Source organism: Dama dama, chromosome 12 (genome assembly GCF_033118175.1).
Source record: "Dama dama isolate Ldn47 chromosome 12, ASM3311817v1, whole genome shotgun sequence".
Taxonomy (NCBI): domain Eukaryota; kingdom Metazoa; phylum Chordata; class Mammalia; order Artiodactyla; family Cervidae; genus Dama; species Dama dama.
The window spans coordinates 26,295,131-26,316,707 of NC_083692.1; the positions used below are offsets into that span (position 1 = coordinate 26,295,131).

The window sequence follows — 21,577 nt, forward strand, 5'->3', positions numbered from 1 at the left end:
AGCTCATCCTAAAATGCACAGGAAATCCTAAAATGCAAAAGGCAAAGAATAGTGAAAACAAAAAGAATGAGGTGGGTGAGTGAGAGTTGCTTACATGCATTTAAGATTTGATAAGACAGTGAAGATAATAAAACAGACCCATGGAAAAGAGTGTCCAGAAACAGAATCAACTCATAAACAGAAACTTGAGTATGTAACAAACATGTGATACACATCAGTAGGAAAGGTTGTAAACTTCAGTAAGTGGTAACTGGTCAACTGGTACCCAAAACAGGAAAAAGATAAAATTATATCCGATGCTCACTACAGATGGAAATCAATTCCAAGAGAATTTAAAAAATTAGATGGGAAAAGCAAAATTTACATTGTTTAGAAGAAAATATATTTATGACCTCAGGTAGGAAGATTTCTTAATTAACCCCACCCCCCCCAAACCCTTAAAAACCAAAAAGCCAAATAAAATTATTCACTTCAGAGTTAAAATCTTCTATTCAACAAAAAACACTAATAAGAAGGTGAAAAGTCACAAACTGGAAGAGATTCACCACACACATACACACACCATTGACAAAGAATTAGTATCAAGAACACACAAAGAACTACAAAATGTATAAGAAAAGAGCAAACAAAATTACAAATCAGTAAGAAAATGAGCAAAGGAAAAGAGTGGCTGGCAATTTACAGAAGACATAATACAAATGACCAAAAAAATGTTTGAAAAGATGCTTAGCCTCACCAGTAACTAGGGACATGCAAAACAAAACAGAAACCACTAGTCATGTTAGCAGAAAGGAAACATTTAACTATGGCACAACTCATCTTGGTGTTGTGTGAGTGAAAAATAACCCAAACACACAGGAGCAGGGTTCAGGGCCATCTAGAGAAGATGAAGGTGGGTCTCTTCCAGAGAAACTGTAACGAGAATGTTCACTGCAACACCTTGTGTCACAGCACAAGCTGAAACCATCTCGATGCTGACCAACAGGAGACTAGAAAACTCAACTGGGGTACGCCTAGACAAGGGAGTACCATACAGTAGGTGAGATGAATAAATTAAAGCAACATACATGAAGACGGCTAAACCTCAGGGTAATGGTCAGTGAGAAAAGTGATGCAGTAGGTAACTGTTATAAAGCAACAAAAAGCATACAAAACAACTCTATTATTTGTGGATGCATACCTCTGGAGTGATAGCACAAAAACATCTGCAGGCATGATCAGTGATGAATTTAGAATGGGGTTACAATGAGGCAGGAGGGAGGGAAAGGAATGGAAGAGGGCTGCATAGCAGGCAAACACATGAAAAAGCTGAAGGGCTGTTACTTGGATTTTCTCAATTAGTGAGGCTGAGCATCTTTTCATCCACCTACTGGCCATCAGCGTTTCTTCTGCTGGAATATTTCATGACAGTCTGCACGGGCCCATCATCTGACGGCCATGGACAGTCTTAGTTGGAGTCATGTCTCAGGCTCCTGACTAGGTTCAGAAGCATCGCCTGTGGCCAGGCTGGCCTGGGGCTGGATGCTGCAGTGAACAGCCTGCCCACAGGGGGCTGATGGTTTTTGAGGGAAACAGACAAAACCCAGTTAAACACACACATGACAAATTGTGCTGGTGCTATGAGGGGCACAAATCATACTCTGGCCGAGCGTGTCCAGGCATCTCATTTATAGCCGGTGGTCTGAGAGGGTTTCTCTGGATGCAGGGCTGCACGTTGAGAGCTCCAGGAGAAGACATCAGCTACACAGGGAGGGCTGCTGCTGCAGACGCAGAAACCACTGCCCCTGAGCCGGCTTCCTCGGAGATGGGGACTAATGACAAGTGGTCCGGGTCCTAGACTCCGGGACACACCCTCCGCCGCAGGCTGGATCCCTGCTTAGAACCTCGAGTTTGCCGGTCAGGTGCTCACCAATGGGGAATGGGCTGCAGACAGGGGGTGTGGGGATGGTGAGCTTGCCAGCCCGTCCATGGGGGACACTCGTGCCGTCAGTTCTGGAGGCCCCAACGGGCTGCTCTGCCCTCCTGCCAGCCCCGTCCTGGGGGCCCTGTGGAGAAGCGGTGGTAAGCCCCCCTTCCCCCCCACATCACGCCTTACCAGGGCATTTTCAGGTACACCCAGGACCACATCATGCAACATGGCTCCGCTGCCAAAGTGCTGGGCTATGGACAGGCCGCTCAGGCAGTAGCAGGTGTGGTAGAAGTCCCGGGACCTGCAAGGATGAGGCAGCTCTCAGCAGGTATCCTCTGCTCCCCACCTGCCCCAGCACAGCCTCCAACGACAAGCCCATATATAAAGCCCAGGAAACCCGCCCTCCACACGCCTAGAAGCCTGGCTTCCCCCAGCAGTGTTTTTCAGAGCTCCATCCTTCCACCCTGCCTGACCACAGGAACTGTCCGTCCTCTAAGGACGGACCTTCTAAGGAAGGGCTCTCCAGGGTAGTGTTGCTAACTCCATAGAGTACATTAAAAAAAAAAAAAAGCTATTAAAACCCACACCAAAATTTCTAGAAATGGGTCAAATTCTTTCTTCAAATGGGCCAAAATTTACAAATGGGTAAATTGCTGGGGGCCAGCCTTCAGCTGAGCCTTCCCCTGGATGCATGCAGAAGGAGGCAGGACGTGTGTGTGTGTGCAGGGGGCCGGGAGGGGGTCAGGGTGGGGAGTGAGCAGCAAAGGGAACAGGACTTGATTGGCTTCCCTTTTTCTTTCAGTATAGCAACCAAAGGTGTTCAATCTACTCTATGAAAGCTGTGATTATAATCTCTGTTTATGACATTCTTGAGAGTCCCTCAGACAGCAAGGAGATCAGTCAATCCTCAAGGAAATCAACCCTGACTATTCATTGGAAGGACTGATGTTGAAGCTGAAGCTCCAATACTTTGACCACCTGATGCGAAGAGCCAACTTACTGGAAAAAACCCTGATGCTGAGAAAGATTGGGGGCAGGAGGAGAAGGGGGCAACAGAGGATGAGATGGTTGGATGGCAGCACTGACTCGACGGACATAAATCTGAGCAAACTCCAGAAGATGGTGAAGGACAGGGAAGCCTGGCGTGTTGCAGTCCATGGGGTCGCAAAGAGTCGGACTCGACTTAGCGACTGAACAACAGCATGACACCCAGGAGTTTTAAAACCCTGTGTCCTGTTCTGTTTAGGTCAGTTTGGTTAAATAAAAGAGGAAAGAAATGTAACCCACGCAGCAATCTCTTCACCTAACTGGTAAGAGCTGCAGGAGGGAGCTGGAAGCGCAGGATGGACGCATGGTGGACAGGGCTGCTCCGGGCCCGGCTGCTCCCACACCACGTGGGCCCTAAGCAGGATGGGCTGCCCCGCCCGGGTCCGAGCAGGCCCGCGTGCTCAGCGCCCCCACCCCGCCCCACCCAGAGACCAGGCACTCACTTGCCGGGCTTGTCCAGAAGCCCCCCGGTGGGGCACTGGCAGCACATCAGGATGTACTCCTGCAGGGCCTGCTGGTGAAACATCCAGCGGCTCATGCTGAGGGCAGGGTCACCTGCAGAAGACAAAGGGTCAGCACGCGCCTGGGCCTGGGAGGCGTCCGGTGGAGGATCAGTGACTACTTTGTATTTTATGATTCAATAGGAACAGTCAAGGTTTCCCCCCATTCTGCTTGGACTAATCTTGAAAATCACCTTCTTGGGACACATCCCTTCTCCAGAACCTTAAAATGGGTCAGAGAGCAGCAGGTCAGAGCAGCACTTGGATTTGCCTGAAGAGTCTCCTCCTTACCCTGGATGGCAGTTCTAAACCACATCCCCTGCAGGCACAGGTGAGCTTTTTAGCTCAGCTTTCCATACAGACCTCTGTTACTGTGCCTGACGGGGTTCACAATTCCTCCCCTTGGGCTTCTGAAGACTTTTCCTCTAGCACATCTCTGAAACTTGTTAACCAGACTCTAATTAGCCAAGAGAACTCCAACAGGGGTAATACTGTCTGTTGCTTCCACTTCTCTTAGCCCGAATTTAATCTATCTCTAAAGGGAATTCTCCAGCTTAGTCTCTTAGCTCAGAAAGTTTCTCTAAGAAGAATTCTAATAAGTGCCCTCCTGCATCATATGATAGTCTAAGCAGAAATTGGGATTCTGGTGATAATACTAAAGTACTGGCCAGCAACTGAGCTTCTTCACTCTGAAGTTCAATCAGCAGCCAGAGAATCTGTGGACACAGTTATCAGGGGAGGAGGAGGGACAAATTACCATCCAGCAGATGTGCATGGAAACATTTATATGAGAATTGTTTTCAAAAATACACATATAGGATGTGCATTAAGTCTTCAGTCAATTTTATACTTTAATACCTGGGCTACAAAGGTAGTGAACAATCTGTAAATGGCAACTGAAAGCTAATTTTTCTGTCTTTTTTTGTTTTATGCATTTTTCTATATAGGTATGATACTTCCGTATCTTATGTCTTTCATTTAACTCTAGAGGCATGCACTTTTCTGTTCTGCTACATAACCTTCATAACCATCATTCTGAAAGCCACAGAGTATTTCATTAAGTGAACACACATAATGGCATCATTATAGGCACTGGACCCAAACTCTCATATATATGAGTAGAGAATCTTCTATGGTAAAAATTCATCAAAGTTTATAGCTAATGTGGTACATAAAAAGAACTTTCCAAAAGAGTTAATTTTGGAATATTCATATACATAGACTACTACAGAAAATAATCATTTCCAGATTTCTTAAATGAGAGATGGGAGGAGAGACAGGGGCAGTCGGAAAGTGACCGCTATCTCCCGGGTTGAGCCCTGGGTGATGAGCACGGTTGGCTGATACTTGGGGGCCACGTACAAAAACCACTCATCTTCAACACTCAAGTCCCGCCCGGCCCCTGAGATGCTCACACTGGAAGAGGCACATGGGAACTGAGCCTAAGGAAGAGCACAGTCAGGGCCCCCCGCTTGTGCTCAGCCCAGGACACATGCTTCCTGAAGTGCTCACAGTATTGCAATTACTTTCCTCTTTGTCCTTTCTCCACCTGTGAGCACAGCCCTGTAGGAGATACACACAGATGTGATGGGACATCTCTCTAGTGTACTTGTTGCCAAGGCTGTTTCCAGTCCCTTGCAATCACACAAAAAAATGCTGCAGTAAACACCTCTGTGAATCTTCTCAATGTTTAGGATTATTTTCTTGAAATAGATTCAAAGGAGTGGAATGATTCAGTTAAAAAAGAATAAACATTTTTTAAGGCTTTTCATAGATACTGATAAACTGCTTTGAGGCTTTATATAGCTACCAGTAAAATTTAAGATTTTTTCCGTACTACCTCCAGCATTGGTTACTTTTAAAAAGTTCTCAGTGAAACATGTATATGTATAACTGAATCACTTTGCCATACACCTGAAACGAACACACACTGTTAATCAATTATGCTTCAGTATAAAATAAAAGTAAGATAAAACATCATATATGGAAGCAAGTTTTTAGCACTTAAAATGCTAAAAAGAAAGAGTACCTAATCATTTATCTTGTTTTTAATTACTAATTAGGGTGAAGTTTTTTCATAACTTGCTTACTAGTTGTGTTTCCTTTTGAAAGTATCCTTTGTCTTCTGAGATACAAGAGTCAATTTTATTAATCTACCTTTTTACTATATTTACCCTTTATCTGTATCATATGGTATCCTTATTTCTCCCTTTTTGCTCTACTTTTTGGCTAAATGGGTTTTTTAAATTACATAAATATAATTTACCTATATGCCATAATAACACTGTTGATTTTTCCTTTGTGATTTCTTCTTTTAAGAAGCACATTCAATGCGCACAGGGATTGTGGCGGGGGGTAGTGAAAATTCTAAAACTGACTGCAGGGGTGGTTGCACAACTCTGAAAACACTAAAAACTACTAAATTGTACACTTCAAATCAGTAGATTGTTCAGTATGTAAATTATATCTCAAGAAAGCTGTTATTTTAAAAAGCATATTTATCAAACTTTAGGATTAACTGTATGAAACATCAGTATAAAATATACCTTTAATTCATATCCTATAATAAATAAAAGACTGTTACCTTAAGGTAAATGATAACCTACCCCTAAAACTGGAATCTGAGAAGAAAATGCTATGTTTATTATTAAATAGATTATAGTGTTGCAGTTACCTCCTACATTTCTCAAAGTTCATAAACTCAACAAGAACTTCCTGGCATCCTGAACTTGCACATCAACACACATAATCACGGAGGGATAAAAGGAAATATGATTACAGAGTGATAACAGTGCCTTTTAAATCCTTTATCCCTCTCCCTTAAAATACAGACCCCCTTTATAATGTCATTTTGCATTTCAAAGGTTCCTTTTATCTGAGAAATCAAAAGTTTTTCCAACAGTAACTGACAGGTACAGCCACTCGGAGCTCAGTCTACAGGTAGACAAATACGGAGTACGTCCCAAGCCAGCAACTCGTAACTACCAATCCAAACAGAAACTCACAGGCCTGCTGTGGTCTTATTGCTCCACACAAAAAAAGTGACTCAGTCAGCATTGGACATTTTAAATATATTAATAATAATTCATTTTTCTACTCAAATACTGTCTTCTATGCCTAAGGCAGCCACCTCATGGACTATTGATGGCCTGACGACCACTCGCCGAGTCAGGGATGGCTTGGGTTCATGGGCCACAGTGTGCTGGTCCCACATCATCGTTTTAATGATCAGTGTCAGCATCACCACCTTTGAAAAACATATCTGTTCACTTACTAAAATAAAAGTAATACACAAGGTAAAAGAACTGTGGTGTTGGAGAAGACTCTGGAGAGTCCCCTGGATGGCAAGGAGATCAAACCAGTTCATCCTAAAGGAGATCAGTCCTGAATATTCACTGGAAGGACTGATGCTGAAGCTGAAACTCCAATACGCTGGCCACATGATGCGAAAAACTGTCTCATTTGAAAAGACCCTGATGCTGGGAGGGATTGAAGGTGGGAGGAGAAGGGGACGACAGAGGATGAGATGGTTGGATGGCATTACCGACTCAATGGACATGAGCTTGAGTAAACTCCGGGAGTTGGTGATGGACAGGGAGGCCTGGCATGCTGCAGTCCATGGGGTTGCAAAGAGTCGGACACGACTGAGCGACTGAACTGAACTGAACGGTAGGATATAAAACTTTAAAAGTATGTTTCCTGGGACTTCCCTGGTGAATTGCATACATACTACTTTGAAACCTAACTTTGACTACAGTATATTATAAATATCTTTCTACATCGCATCTCCTTCTGACTCCCAACATCAGCATTTTGTCTACCACTCAAATCTTCTTCCCAGATCCCTGCCTGGTCCAAGTCCACTATTTACTGAGAAGTGAGCTATAGGCCTAATATGGGCCTCCTCCCACGAAGTGAAAAAAGCTGGAAGCACCAAAATTCACAGACAACTGACTTTCTTCCACAGGCAAATGTGGAAGTAGGACCAATCCTCCAGAACTTGTGCTATAATAAGCAAAATGTGAAGCAGGGACCCCATGAAGACTTGGGCAGGTAGGGTTCCTGTTATCCTCTCACCAGATTTTCCTGGCAGCTACAGAATTTTTGCATCTTATCCCTTCCAGGGACAGGCTTGTGAAAGGTGGAGGGTGTTACCAGAGGTTTGACCTCACCAGTTCCAAAAACAGAGATCACTAAAACCCCAAGTTACTTCTTGTTTTGAAACATTGGACTCTCAGGGAATTTCTGATTTCCTACTACAGTGTTCAAAGCAGAGACCATGCAGGCTCCAGAGTCAGTGGGAGGCCACAGCTCAGCACCTTGAAACCGGGGCTCTAGGCAGAGGAATCTAGGCCGCAACAGGGAAGGTGGGGTGACGGGGACACAGGAGAGAGCCTCTGTTGACTTCAAATAAGAAACGAATGCAAGGGGCTCAGGAAAAAACAGCCAAACAAGAGAAAGTTGTGTGTCTGGCAAGCGGGTGGCGGGAGGATGGGGGGCAGTGGAAAAGAATCGTATCTCTACATTTGAGCAAAGAATAACCCAGGTACTAAGCTTTCTTCTGGGCCAAGGGATCGTACTCCAAGACCGATCAGCACACCGCAGGGCAGCCATGACCTTCCCCTCTCCCACTGGTTTCCTTCCTGTTCTCACACAAAGTAAATGAGAAAGATGATCCAGGAAGCAACCTGAGATTTCAAGAGGTAAAACCAGGGAAGTCTCCCAGGAATTTACTATTTCCCTGCTTGGATTTGCATTCCCCCGTCTGAGGTCCCACAGAGATGACCAACCCAGGTGTCTCTACTCCAGGGTGTGGGGGTTGGGGGTGGGGAGGCAGTACTAACCTGCGTCCGGGATTCTTCAGTGAATCTAAACTACGGCACTTCCAATGGCAGCCACCACGCAGCCCGCCTGGCATGGTGGGTCTTTGTTCCAGGGGTTCTTCCCGCCTTTTTGGCACTGTTGTGACCATGTGCACAATACGGGTTTTCAGTCTGACATGACTCACACAAAGCTCTGCATCGGAACCTGTGGCTTCACACTCAGCTGAGGGGGCAGTCACCACGTGACCAGGCGCCCACCGCCCCCACCTGCCACAGCCAGGGTGAAGCAGCGGTGACCTCTGAACCTAAGGACGAAACCCTAGCTGGCACACGCGTGCCTGGGGGGGGGGCGGTCCACACTGGGCGCTCAGAATCCAGGATGGACAGAGCCTGTCTCAACTCCTCTAACCAAGCGCCCTGGCCTCTGATTCGGTCAGCAGCCGAGGGCAGCCGCCAGCCCCGCCAGCACCCCGGGCTCACCTTGGGCGTGCAGCGCGCGGTGAAGCAGGGGCAGGAGACCCGCCTGCCAGAAGGAGTAGCAGCCGTCCACCAGCTTGTTGCAGCGGCCCTGAAATCCGCCTTCAAACCTCATCTGCCGGCTTGTCACCCATTGCTGAGCGGGAGACAGAGAAGAGAGAGGCGCCAGAGGTTAAAAGAGACACGTGATCCAGCCAGCTCTCCAGAGGCCGGTCTGGGAGGGAGCGTTCCCAGGTTTTGGCTTCTCAGCTCCTGTTCCCGCGCTTTGACCTCCGACTTCCTCGCCCTCAACGTCACAGAGGGCTCTACACTGCAACAGCACGTTTAACCCTCTGGAGGCAACCCACAGGAATTCCTGCTTGGGGCCTAACAGACAACTAACCACCTTTCCTGGCTTCCAAGAGGATTCTGGTGCTGAAAGAACGAAGGGGCCAACCTGACCTGGAAGGAGACCTGCAATAATGCCTCTTAATAAACAAGGTGTAACTGGGAAGTTTCAGGCCAGACCACCGGTGGCTTGTTTCTATTCACTTTCCTTGCTCAGGGAAGTTTATGAAAAGCAAATAAATGGAATTTTGTGCTACAGGTCATCAGATGATTTCACACCATTTTTGGCAAGGAAATTCACCCCAGGTTTCTTAGCACAGCCCTCGGCCCTTGCAGAACCAGGGGCAGAAGCCACTAGCCCTGGTGAACGAGGATGGGCCTGTGCATCTAGCTGCTCTGCTGCTCCAGGGCGAACTGGTTAGCTGACAGAAGAATAGCCTTTACTGTGAACCTATAAAATGGCTCTTGGTGTCACTCAATGGTCACACGTGGTACATTCCTCCCTTATCTCCAAGTTTTCTAAACACACTCTACTTCCAACATCAAGATAGTCAAGGGCTTGGCCTCGAGGAATGAGCAGACCAACTGGCTGAGCAGATAATATTTCCACGTCCCTCCCAGCCCCTCAAGACAGTTCCAGCCACCAGCCAGGATCTCAAGGAGCTGCTTCACCAAACTGAAAGGTACAGAGGAGGGCATTCCCCTGGACCTATGTTTTACTACGCTGAGTTCCTGAAACGAGTCACTGAGGACCCCCTTTGGAAGAACCAGTCCAGCCCTCCTTTAATTAACAATTGTAGGGTTTAGATTATATCCCTGTTCAAGGCAACACCACCCATAAAGTCACAATCCTAAAACGCTTAGAAAGACACACACAAAAAACTGCACTGCAGGTACACGCACTAATATATCCCCGGTCAGTCTTACATGAACCAGTGCTTTAGGACTGATGCCATCTAAAGAAAGTAGGTGAAGTGTTACTCCAGAAAACAGGCACTAAAGTAGGGCGTCCATTCTTCATTTTTGCTTACCCCACAGATTAAGTGTTTATAAGATAGACTAAATAATTTTTTTCGGTGCCTAAGCCCATGGATTTATTCTGTTTCCCTTGGCTATGTGAATTCATAAAATCCCTCAGATATGGGCGCTAGTTCTCCCAGAGCAAACAGAGGGAGGGAGTAGTTTGGGCAAGAAGGATGCCCCTGCTACAGACCAGGCTGTTTTATGTATATTATCTTCTCTGGCCTTCAAAGAACTATTACCTCTACCTTATAGAGAAAAAGAGTTGAAGTTAAAATGGATTAGACAATTTTCCCAAGGTCACAAGGCTATGAAGTGGCAGAGAAAGGGTTCAAATCCAGAACAGAACACTGTTACTGGAACTGAGACATCTGCTTATTTCTTATTTCTGCCTGGGAGATGGGGCTTTTATGTTTCACACCTTGTTAGTGATCAGGTTTTTAAATGTCTGATAAACTCTAAGTCTATGCATAAAGTTAGCCATTTGGGCATAAACCCTTCAGACTTTAAGAACCTTCAAGAAGAGTATGCTACAGGAGGCTTCCTAAAGGCCAAGACAAAATGCCACTGGTCATATCTGTACAGGGAAAAATATAAACTCTCTTGGGACACCATGATGGGTCTCACAAGTTTCTACAATGCAACCTGACATCTGAACTTAGGGAGAGGAGATGAATGTCAGTTGCAGCTGATTTGCTTTGAGGTCATAAGGGAGTAAAAGCTGCACCAAAGACAGCTCCTTGGTGGTTCTGTGTGTGTGTATACCAGGCCTCCAATGATAATTTAGCTACAATCTAACAAGTCCCTGAAGCTGACTGCACCCTGGATAAAGAGTTCACTCTGAATAATGGGCAGGAGCTTGGAGTTGAGACATAAATGCCTGGGCCACCCGCTCTGTGTATCCCCAGCTGGGACCAGCTCATGTAAAGGTAGCTACTAAACATTCACATAGTGCGGTGGATAATAAAAGCTTGGCTTCAAAATGCTCAAGGCTCTTCTCATAACTTCTCCCAGGTGAATCTTCCTAAGACACGTGAAAACCTCTAGTTTTAAGAGACTGAAGCTATACTTGCCTAGAAATAAGAGGCAGGTACTGTGGCCCTCCCCAGTTGTCTGAGGGACTCAAGAAGGCTCTGGGGTTGGCCTAACACACAATGTAGAAGGTTGAGAGCAGGAGAAGGAAAGGCAGGAAGAAGGGAGCCGAGACTGAGAGCAGATGTTCACCCCCTGCACTCTCTCGTAACAGTGCTAGGCGATCCAACAACTGCATCTGAAGCTTTGTTACAGGACTGTCAGCCCAGGGCTCAAGGTAGGAACTGCTAGCTCTTCACACAGACAAACGTCCCTGAAACCGGCATGTCTGAGAGGTCACATCCCAGGGGCCTGGGGCCTGAGGGGAAGACAGATCACCAAGTACTTACTAGTAAGCTCTTCAAGTTCAAGGAGCGCTCCTTCTTGAGGATGACCAGCGCAGCCAGGCCACAGAATGTGTAGCCGCCATGGGCTTCCATTCCTGGTACCCCGCCAATCCCACCTTCCCAATTCTGACACCTGGGAGGAGGTCGAGAAAACCCGACTGAGTGTCAACCAATGAGCACCCTGGATGGCAAAGAGTGAAGTGGCTCAGCTTAAGGCATAAACTGCTGCAACTATATTCAGTATCTTGTGATAAACTATAATGGAAAAGAATATGCAAAAGAATATATATATATATAAAATGGAATTAATTTGCTGTACACCTTAAACACAACATTATAAATCAACCCTTCTAATTCTACTTTAAAAATTGCAACTATGAATGGAAAGATGCCAGCAAATTAACTTTTAGAAATGCCTCTTCCTCCGCCTGCAATGTGGGAAAACTGGGTTTGATCCCTGGGTCGAGAAGATCCCCTGGAGATCTTGTGATGGCTACCCACTTCAGTATTCCAGCCTGGAGAATTCCATGGACTGTATGGTCCATGGGGTTGCAAAGAGTTGGACACAACTGAGCGACTTTCACACTTTCCTCCAAAAAAAAAAAGAAGGAAACATAGTCTACTAACAAACAAACAGTACTTCAAATCATTACTTTTTGGAAAGAGTTATAAAATCATATGTGGTGGTGGTGGTGGTGGTGGTGGTGGTGGTTTAGTCACTAAGGTGTGTCCGACTCTTGCGACTCCATGGACTATAGCCTGCCAGGCTCCTCTGTCCATAGGATTTTCCAGGCAAGAATACTGGAGTGGATTGCCATTTCCTTCTCCAGAGGATCTTCCCGAAATCATATGTATACTGTGATAACCATCAGTTTAAAATAAAATTGAAAAATAATTGCTAATTATGGTTATCTTTTAACACAAATCTATTGCTGATACCTTTCCTCTTTATTTTTCTGTGTTTTCAAAAAGATTCCAGAATGAACATATATACTTTTATAGCTATCCAAAGTAAACTTATTTTTCCAAATTAAAAGTTCTTATATTTTCAAATTATTAATAATTATTGGGATTATAAGATAATTAGATAATGTAAGCTAATATAGAAAATATGACTGTATTTTCTAGTCATAGAAACTCTTTGGCCCAGCAATACTAGGGTCATTTCTAGGAATTAAAGGGATTCCCTGATAGCTCAGTTGGTAAAGAATTCACCTGCAATGCAGAAGACCTGGGTTCAATCCCTGGGTTGGGAAGATGCCCCGGAGAAGGGAAAGGCTACTCACTCCAGTATTCTGGCCTAGAGAATTCCATGGACTGTATACTCCATGGGGTAGCAAAGAGTCGGACATGACTGAGCGACTTTCACTTTCACTTTTCACTTTCTAGGAATTAATCCTACAAAGTTAAGTACGAATATGTCCAAAGACTGGATTATAAGAATGTTTCTTTGTATCCCCATTTATAATAGTGAAATATTAGAAACAACTCAGAAACTCAATAGTAAGGGACTGGTTATATAAATTATGCTATATCCATATAACAGAATACTATATGTCATTTAAAATGACATTACAGAAGTATACTTTAAAATGTTCCAAATACATTACATGAAAAAGTCATAAAATGATAATGTACTGCATGATTTTTCTGGAATTCTGGAAAGATAAGAAACAAACGAGTGGTTGGTGACTTTAGATTTTCTTTTTGCATGCCTTAATAAACCTGTTTTATTTGTGTGATATAAAGAAATTTTCCTTTCTGTGTATTTTCATATAACACAGAACTTTACTTCCAATGATCTACTCATATGTATGTAGAGTCACATTCCCTACAGGTGTGTCTGCCTCACAAATCCTCACAGGTGTACAGGTCAATGAGCACTTAATCCAACTTTCAGGTGGAAGAAAAAGGAATCTGTAATACTTCCTGTCTTCCAGGCACCTCTCATTAAAGGAGAGGCCTTGGGAATTCAGAGGCCTTTTTCAGAGAGGCCTGATAACCACAGATACGCAAATGACACCACCCTTATGGCAGAAAGTGAAGAACTAAAGAGCCTCCTGATGAAAGTGAAAGAGGAGAATGAAAAAGTTGGCTTAAAACTCAACATTCGGAAAGCTAAGATCATGACATCTGGTCCCATCACTTCATGGGAAATAGATGGGGAAACAGTGGAAGACTTTATTTTGGGGGGCTCCAAAATCACTGCAAATGGTGGCTGCAGCCATGAAATTAAAAGACACTTGCTCCTTGGAAGGAAAGTTATGACCAACCTAGACAGCATATTAAAAAGCAGAGACATTACTTTGCCAACAAAGGTCCATCTAGTCAAAGCTATGGTTTTTCCAGTAGTCATGTAAGAATGTGAGAGTTGGACAATAAAGAAAGCTCAGCGCCGAAAAATTGATGCTTTTGAACTGTGGTGTTGGAGAAGACTCTTGAGAGTCCCTTGGACTACAAGGAGATCCAACCAGTCCATCCTAAAGGAAATTAGTCCTAAATATTCATTGGAAAGACTGATGCTGTAGCTAAAACTCCAGTACTTTGGCCATCTGATGTGAAGAACTGACTCATTTGAAAAGACCCTGATGCTGGGAAAGACTGAGAGCAGGAAGAGAAGGGGATAACAGAGGATGAGATGGTTGGATGGCATCACCAACTCAATGAACATGCTGCTGCTGCTGCTAAGTCACTTCAGTCGTGTCTGACTCTGTGCGATCCCATAAATGGCAGCCCACCAGGCTCCTCTGTCCCTGGGATTCTCCAGGGAGGAATACTGGAGTGGGTTGCCATTTCCTTCTCCAATACATGCTAAGTTGCTTCAGTGGTGTCCAACTTTGTGCAACCCTATGGACAGCAGCCCACCAGGCTCCTCTGATCACAGGATTCTCTAGGCAAGAATACTGGAGTGGGTTGCCATTTCCTTCTCCACAATGAACATGAACATGAGTTTGAGTCAACTCCGGGAGTTGCTGATGGACAGGGAGGCCTGGTGTGCTGCAGCCCATGGAGTCACAAAGAGTCAGATGCAACTGAGCGGCTGAACTGAACTAAACCGAGGCCCAGCAAGTTCACAGTACAGAGTCAAAAACTGCCTGCTGCCCCCTGAATAGCTTCTTCAGCATCCTCCATCCCTCAACCCCATGGCCACCCAAAGACACACAATCCAAATTTTCTTTCCAATGCATCTGGCTTCTTGGAGCATAGCACAGCTCAACTTTGAAAGCTCTGATGAGTGAAGAATATGCAAGGGACCTCTTAATTTTTTTTCTTAACTTTTCTTAACTCAGCTTTAAAATTTTTTGAGGTTAAAAAAAAGTATAAAAGAATAAACAATAAAAAGTTATGATTCCTGCTGAGCCTGAACTCTTAGTTCCTCTCACCAGCAGTAACCACTGACAGTTTCCATGTCTCAGTTTCTTTCTCTGCGCACGCGCACACACACACACACAATATGCATTTATTTACATATTCCACTTTCCATCCCTTTGTTTTCACATGCATGAGAGCAATTTAGCAAAATTCTTTGGGACTTTCTTCTAGCTAAGTATAATGGATTGAAAAGAGCCCAGTAAAATGAAAGAAAGTAAAGGAATTTTAAAAAAGGATAAACCCCTAAGGATAAAGAGAATAGGAGAGGATATGAATACAGAGAGGCGATAACAAAATTGTGAAAGCTGGAAAAGGATGAAGATAAGAAGTAACTGACTTAACAGAGCCGAGAAACCTACACCAGCCCTGGGAGGGAAGGAGGGATGAAGCAACAGAAAGCAAGGTGATGTTCTCCGATGACAAGCTGAGGAACACAAGCTACCCCTAAAGTGGGAAGCTTTTTAACTGAGTTGACTGGTGGTAAATTGATAAAGAGACTCAGTTAGACCTCCAGGTACCCAGCAGATGGGAGGTTGCAGGGGCTGAATCAAGAGGTGTGAATTCCAGGATTTCCAGCACAGCTGGGAGCAGGCGGAGGTACTGTACTGAGCAGAAGGATTAAGTGGAAGTCTATGATCTGAGCAAAAGCACTCCCAACCCCTTTCTCTGTTGTTGTTGGTGTTCAGTCACTATGTCGTGTCTGACTCTTTGCAACCCCATGAAATGCAGCCTGCCAGGCTCCTCCATCCATGGGATTTTCCAGGCAAGAATACTGGAGTGGGTTGCCACTGCCTTCTCCAAAGGATCTTCTCGACCCAGGGATCAAACCCGCATCTCCTGCATTGGAAGGTGGATTCTTTACTGCTGAGCCACCAGAGAGGCCCCCTTCCCCTATTAGAGTTCACAAAGCTGGCTGCCAGCTTCATACCATAACCAGGAATCTGGAAGGTTCTCTACATAATTAGACAAGCCCAAGGGAAAAATCCTATGGATACTGATATATGAGAATTCCCCCATGAATGGCTGGATCCCAGGCCACTCTGGCAAACATAGCTCTCCCTCAGCTTTCTAGCACCTGAGTCTTAAATATGAACATCAGACATTTGAGCAAAGGCTCTTACATGAAAAAGATTTTTATGTAAACATGACATAGAAATAAAACAAAAATAAACTGGAGGAAATAACATAAGGAGCAGAAGTAAACTTTTTAAACACTGCAAGGACAAAATATCCCTGAAACAAGAACAAGAGAGTACATAAAAAAGAAGTATTCTTTTTTTATATAAATGGAGATTAAAAATAAGCTTTGAAAATTTTTACATAGAATTACAGAAATAAAAACTCAATAGAAGGATTAGAAGATAAAAGGTAAGGGAACCTCTTAGTAAGTATGGAAGTAAAGTACATGCAATTCTAGACTGAAGATACTTGCAGAGTACCCAGCACCATGAACAACAACAAAAAGTCCTATCGTGGCTCATCATCATGAATTTTCCAAACAGCAAGAATAAGAGAAATAAGGCAGAAACAGACAGTGGACTGGGAATACAGTGGACTGGAGGCAGGAACACACAGTGGATACCATAACAAGTTTTACTACTTAAATTTCTTTGTATTTCAGCTTAATATCAAATTCAATATCTCATCATTTGACGCATATGGAGACTATGACATGGAGAATTTAAACAATTTGACCAAGGCACAAAGCTAATAAATGACAAAACTGGGTTTCAAACCCAGGCAGTCAGAATCCTGCAAATACTAATAACTACATGCTCTGGACAAAACACACTAAAACTACTTCCTGAAGTCTCAGCAAACGAAAAAAGGTTGGGATTTGAAAGTTGGAAGTCAGTCCCTCCTCTCCCCCATTCCTCCCTTTTCTTTTTTTCCTGATTTGCCCTGAGGATGGCTACAGTTGCCCAACAATGGCAAGCAGGTCAGTGGAAAGGCAGCTGAAACTGAAAGCCCCATATTTCTGGCAAGAAGAACCAGAATGACAGGAATTGATGAGGAATCCCAGAAAGAGGAGAGTCAGACAAGGAAAATACCAAATTCCATGTTTAAACTCCGCTCAGGTTTCTACCTGACCCTGAATCACGCATGCACTGGACACATTGAAAGCACTTTCTAACTAAGAACTGACCCAAGAGCTGAGCCCCTGCCCACTGCAAGCAACTAACCAAGATGACTGCCTGCTAGAAGAAAAAGATCAACACTCTTTAAAGCAATCTAATGACTCCAGTTTCTACAACACAACATCACAACGTCCAGTGATGCAAGCTAAGTCATTTCTAACTCTTTGCAACCCTATGGACCAGAGCCCACCAGGCTCCTCTATCCATGAGATACTCCAAGCCAGAATACTGGAGTGGGTTGCCATGCCCTCCTCCAGGGGATCTTCCTGACCCAGGGATTGAACCCATGTGTCTTATGTCTCCTGCATTGGCAGGTGGGTTCTTCACCACTAGTGCCACCTGGGAAGCCATGATGTCCAGGGTACAAGCCAAACGCCACTTGACACAGGCACTCAGGAAAACGTGACATGTCAACTCCAAGATAGCCAGATGTTGAAATTTCCAGGCAAGAATTTTAAAACAGATATTATAATTTTATATTTATCTTTATGAAGAAAAATATGCTTGTAATGAATGAAAAAATGGGAAATCTCAACTGAGAAACAGAAGGTATAAAAAAGAACCAAACCCAGGCCACCTAGCTTAAAAGGTTATATTCTCAATGTTTAAACTAGAGGTCCCTTACTATTAAGTATTACATACCAGGTCCTCAGTAAAGGTTGGCTATCATTATGATCAGCCTTTTAAACAATGACATTGGAAGCCATAAGATAATGGAGCAATGCTTTAAAAGTCTGAAGGAATATAATTTATAGTTTTCAATTTAGAAGTGTCTAACCAAATAGCCATCAAGTGTGAGACTAGAATAAAAATAATTGCAAAATCTTAAAAATCTATCTCCCAAGTTCTCTTTTTTGGGATGGATCTGTTGGAATAAGTGATTCATTCAAATGTGTAAGTAAACCAGGAGAAAGGAGGACTGTGGCTTTAACAAAGCAGAGAAGTGAAGTGAATTTCATGCTGAAAGGAAGCTTCTGGATACCAGCTGAGCTGGTATTCTGGCGCAGCAAGCTGAGATCAATATGTCCAAACTGAAGCAGGAGGGCAGAGACCCTGGGGTAGACAACTCAAAACACACGAGCACACACATGTACACAAACACACATACCCAAAAAAGAACTGATAACATTACCTGAATTGTTTGACCATATTGAGAGTAATTTTATAGCTCTGGCAGAAAATGTGGGAATTAGGAGGTAATGATTAATTCCAGAGGGAAAAAAAGTCATACAAAAAAGATAAATATGATCATAGTATATCATTTGATTTAGCTGAAAACTATATTTTCATAGCAGTAAGTACTACTTTGATAAAAATTAAGATATAAAAAATAAAACAATACAGCTTGGATATAATCCCTCAATAGTATGTATAAACCTACTATACCTTTTTTTTTTTAATTATGAAATAATTGGGAGGATCCAAGAAAGTATAGCAAATAATACAAATAAACAGTTACAGATACAACTGAAGTCTCCTGAGTACAAGTACACATGTGTGCATGCTAAGTCACTTCAGTCATGTTCAACTCTTTGCGACCCTACAAACTGTAGTCCACCAGGCTCCTCTGTCCATGGGTTTTTCCAGGCCAGAACACTGGAGTGGGTTGCTGTGCCCTCCTCCAGGGGATCTTCCCGACCCAGGGATTGAACCTGAGTCTCCTGCATTGGCAGGTGGGTTCCTTACCACTAGCACCATCTAGGAAGCCTGAGTAGAAGTGCAGACTTGCTGTAATCTCATTTTGTTTGCTTTCTTCCCAGAAGTAACCACCATCCTAAGTTTGGTGCTTATTCTTTCCAGCATGTTTTTATATCACTACATGTGATTCTTCCCATAAACAATGCAGAATTGTTTTGCATGTTTTCAAATTTCCAGTCAATGTGCTAATCTGCGTGTTTTCTTTAACACTTTTTTTTACACTAGTTTAACACTATTAAACTCAATAGTGTTCTGAGATTCACCCATATTGATACATGCGGCTTTAGTTCATTCATTTTAATTGCTATCTTATATTCCAATGTGACTACATCACAACTCATTTATCCATCTCATGCTTATGAACATTTAACCCGTTTCTAGCTTTATTTACTATTACAAATGTTTGTCTCTCTCATGCATGTGTGTGAGTTTCTGGAGAAGTGGAATTTTGGGGTCATCAGCAAGAACATTTTTGAGATATTTCCAAAGTTCTCTTCAAACTGGTTTAAATCCATTTAGACTCTGACTAATATTGTTTACCCAGAGTTTTGATGCTTGCCAATCACATTAAAGAAAATTGGAAAAAAGAAAAATTTAAAGTATTTTTGAAATGTAAAATCTTTCATCCATAAGATTTCTCTTGTAATTTGACATTCCCTTCTGGTTCTTCTGCACTTCCTTTATTTTTCAGAAGTCTTGACCGCCTGCTGTCTAAGAAAGAGGACAAATCCCAGCATCTCTCACCTTGCGATCCATTCAGCAGTGCCCTCAAACAGGTCTGGGGTGATGATGTTGGTCAACGAAGCTACCGAGGCAGCACAGTACGCACTTCTGGAAGGACAGAAATACAGAGACAAGTGTCACATTCTCAGAAAGAGCTCAAATAGGCTCACTGAACTTCTTGGGTGCATTGCTCTCTGCCTCATAAGCTGTAATCACCACCTGTCCTCACTCCTGTCCTCACTCTGGTCTCCAACCAGGAGCTCCAACATTCCATTTGGATCAAATTCCTCACAGCACGGTCTCAGAGAAAGAACATGACATTCTATTCTCCCTACCTCCACATAGTCAAATCTCTACACCAGACAAAATAATAGCCATATCAATTTATGTCAACAGTGAATTCAGCTCTTCTTTCAAAGATCTACAATGGCTCCCAAAATTCCATGCTGTCGTTCAGGTATTTCTGAGATGCTCATTCATTCAGCTGTCAGGACTGTTCTTAGATCCAGGACGTGCCATGATTATGGCATGGACACATTAAAGGTTAACCGTATTTCTTTCAAACAGACAACCTCCAAAGCAGGCTGCCAGACCACATGGCTGTGTAGACCAAGCAAGAGGGACCAGAATAGATGAGCTACTGAGATCCATTCCTTAGACTTCTAGAGCGAGAAAAGAGTTTTGATTTCAAGCACCCCTCCAGTACACACACACACACACACACTCTAATAGAAAAAAGAACATATCCTACTTGATTTAGAATAATTCTTGCCATTCCATCCTGCCAGCCCTAATTCTTCTCAGGACACATATTATTTCAGCTTCTCCCTCTAGTATAGTACACATCTACAAACTGTCTTTTCTTTTCCACTATGGGCTTCCCAGGTGGCCCTAGTGGTAAAGAACCCGCCTGCCAATGCAGAAGATGCAACAGACGCAGGTTCGATTCTTGGGTAGGGAAGATCTCCTGAAATAGGAAATGGCAACTCAATCCAGCATTCTTGCCTGCAGAATCCCATGGACAGAGGAGCCTGGCAGGCTATACAATTCATGGGATTGCAAAGAGTCAGACACGACTGAAGCGATTTAGTACATGGTCTTTTCAAACATCCAACATCCCAGTTTCATTTTATGTTGAAGACAAACCTGTTTGTTCTAATTTTCTTTCAAGATCCTTTATCTAAGGGCTCCTAAGGAATATAAAAGAAGAGTTGAGCTTCCATATTGTTCTATATGGACATAATACTAAGTCAAGCATACTGAAGCATTCCAGTGAGCTGCAGGTATTATTCCCCCAGCATTTTAATCAGCCTACTCACACTGGCCAAAGGCACAGCAGAGGCTGAGTTAAACCAGCAGGCATGAGAAGCATGCAAGAGTCCTTTCTGCCAAGTGTTATCATCTACCATAAGCTAACTTCGAAAGTCTAACCCAACTCCTCTCAGGTCTTGAGTCTCACAAAGGGGTTCAAAAGTGTTTGCTCTTGAATGTGAATATAACCTCTGAGGTAGGGAGGCAGTCGGCAGTGTGGTCTGTTTCATAAACGGAAGACCTCAGATCTGCTGCCAGATCTCACACTGAGACAATGAGTGAACAAAATACACTTTTCCTGAGCATCAGCTTCCTCTGTCCCTCTATCCAGTCACTGTATCTCTCAAATTTGTCAACTACCCTCTATCCTCCTGCTGTCACCCGAATCTAAGTCATCCTTAATCTGGGTCAGTTTCCTGTCCAGTCTTCTTCCCTCCAGCCTTGAAACCAGAGGATTTTCACTAAAACACCATAATGCATTCACTTGTTCGTTTTAGCCGCTAAGTCGTGTCTTTGCGACCCCATGAACTGTAGCCTGCCAGGCTCCTCTGTCTATGGAATTCTCCAGGCAAGAATAGTGGAGTGGATTGCCATTTTCTTCTCCAGGGGATCTTCCCGACACAGGGATCGAACCCAGGTCTCCTGCATTGGTAGGCGGCTTCCTCACCACTGAGCTACCTGGGAAGCCCAATGTATTCACCGTAGAATTTCTAACAAAACACAAATCAGATGATGTCACTCCCTACTTAAAACTTGTCAGTGGCTTCCCGCTACCCTTAAAATAAACTCCAGACTTTTCAAGGGCTGCTCCCAG

The 21,577-nt window shown here is 43.8% G+C and overlaps 1 protein-coding gene across 1 annotated transcript in view; it reads right to left on the reverse strand.

The window, feature by feature from the left end:
• The window catches only part of FNTB (farnesyltransferase, CAAX box, beta), an 83,720-nt gene that overhangs the window by 1,823 nt on the left and 60,320 nt on the right, over positions 1-21,577 (reverse strand). The window contains exons 7-11 of the mRNA XM_061156869.1: positions 19,474-19,560; positions 11,525-11,654; positions 8,760-8,892; positions 3,400-3,511; positions 2,096-2,210 (exon numbers count right to left, since the gene is read on the reverse strand). Coding sequence (XP_061012852.1) covers positions 2,096-2,210; positions 3,400-3,511; positions 8,760-8,892; positions 11,525-11,654; positions 19,474-19,560 — 577 coding nt within the window. The remainder of the gene's footprint in view (positions 1-2,095; positions 2,211-3,399; positions 3,512-8,759; positions 8,893-11,524; positions 11,655-19,473; positions 19,561-21,577) is intronic.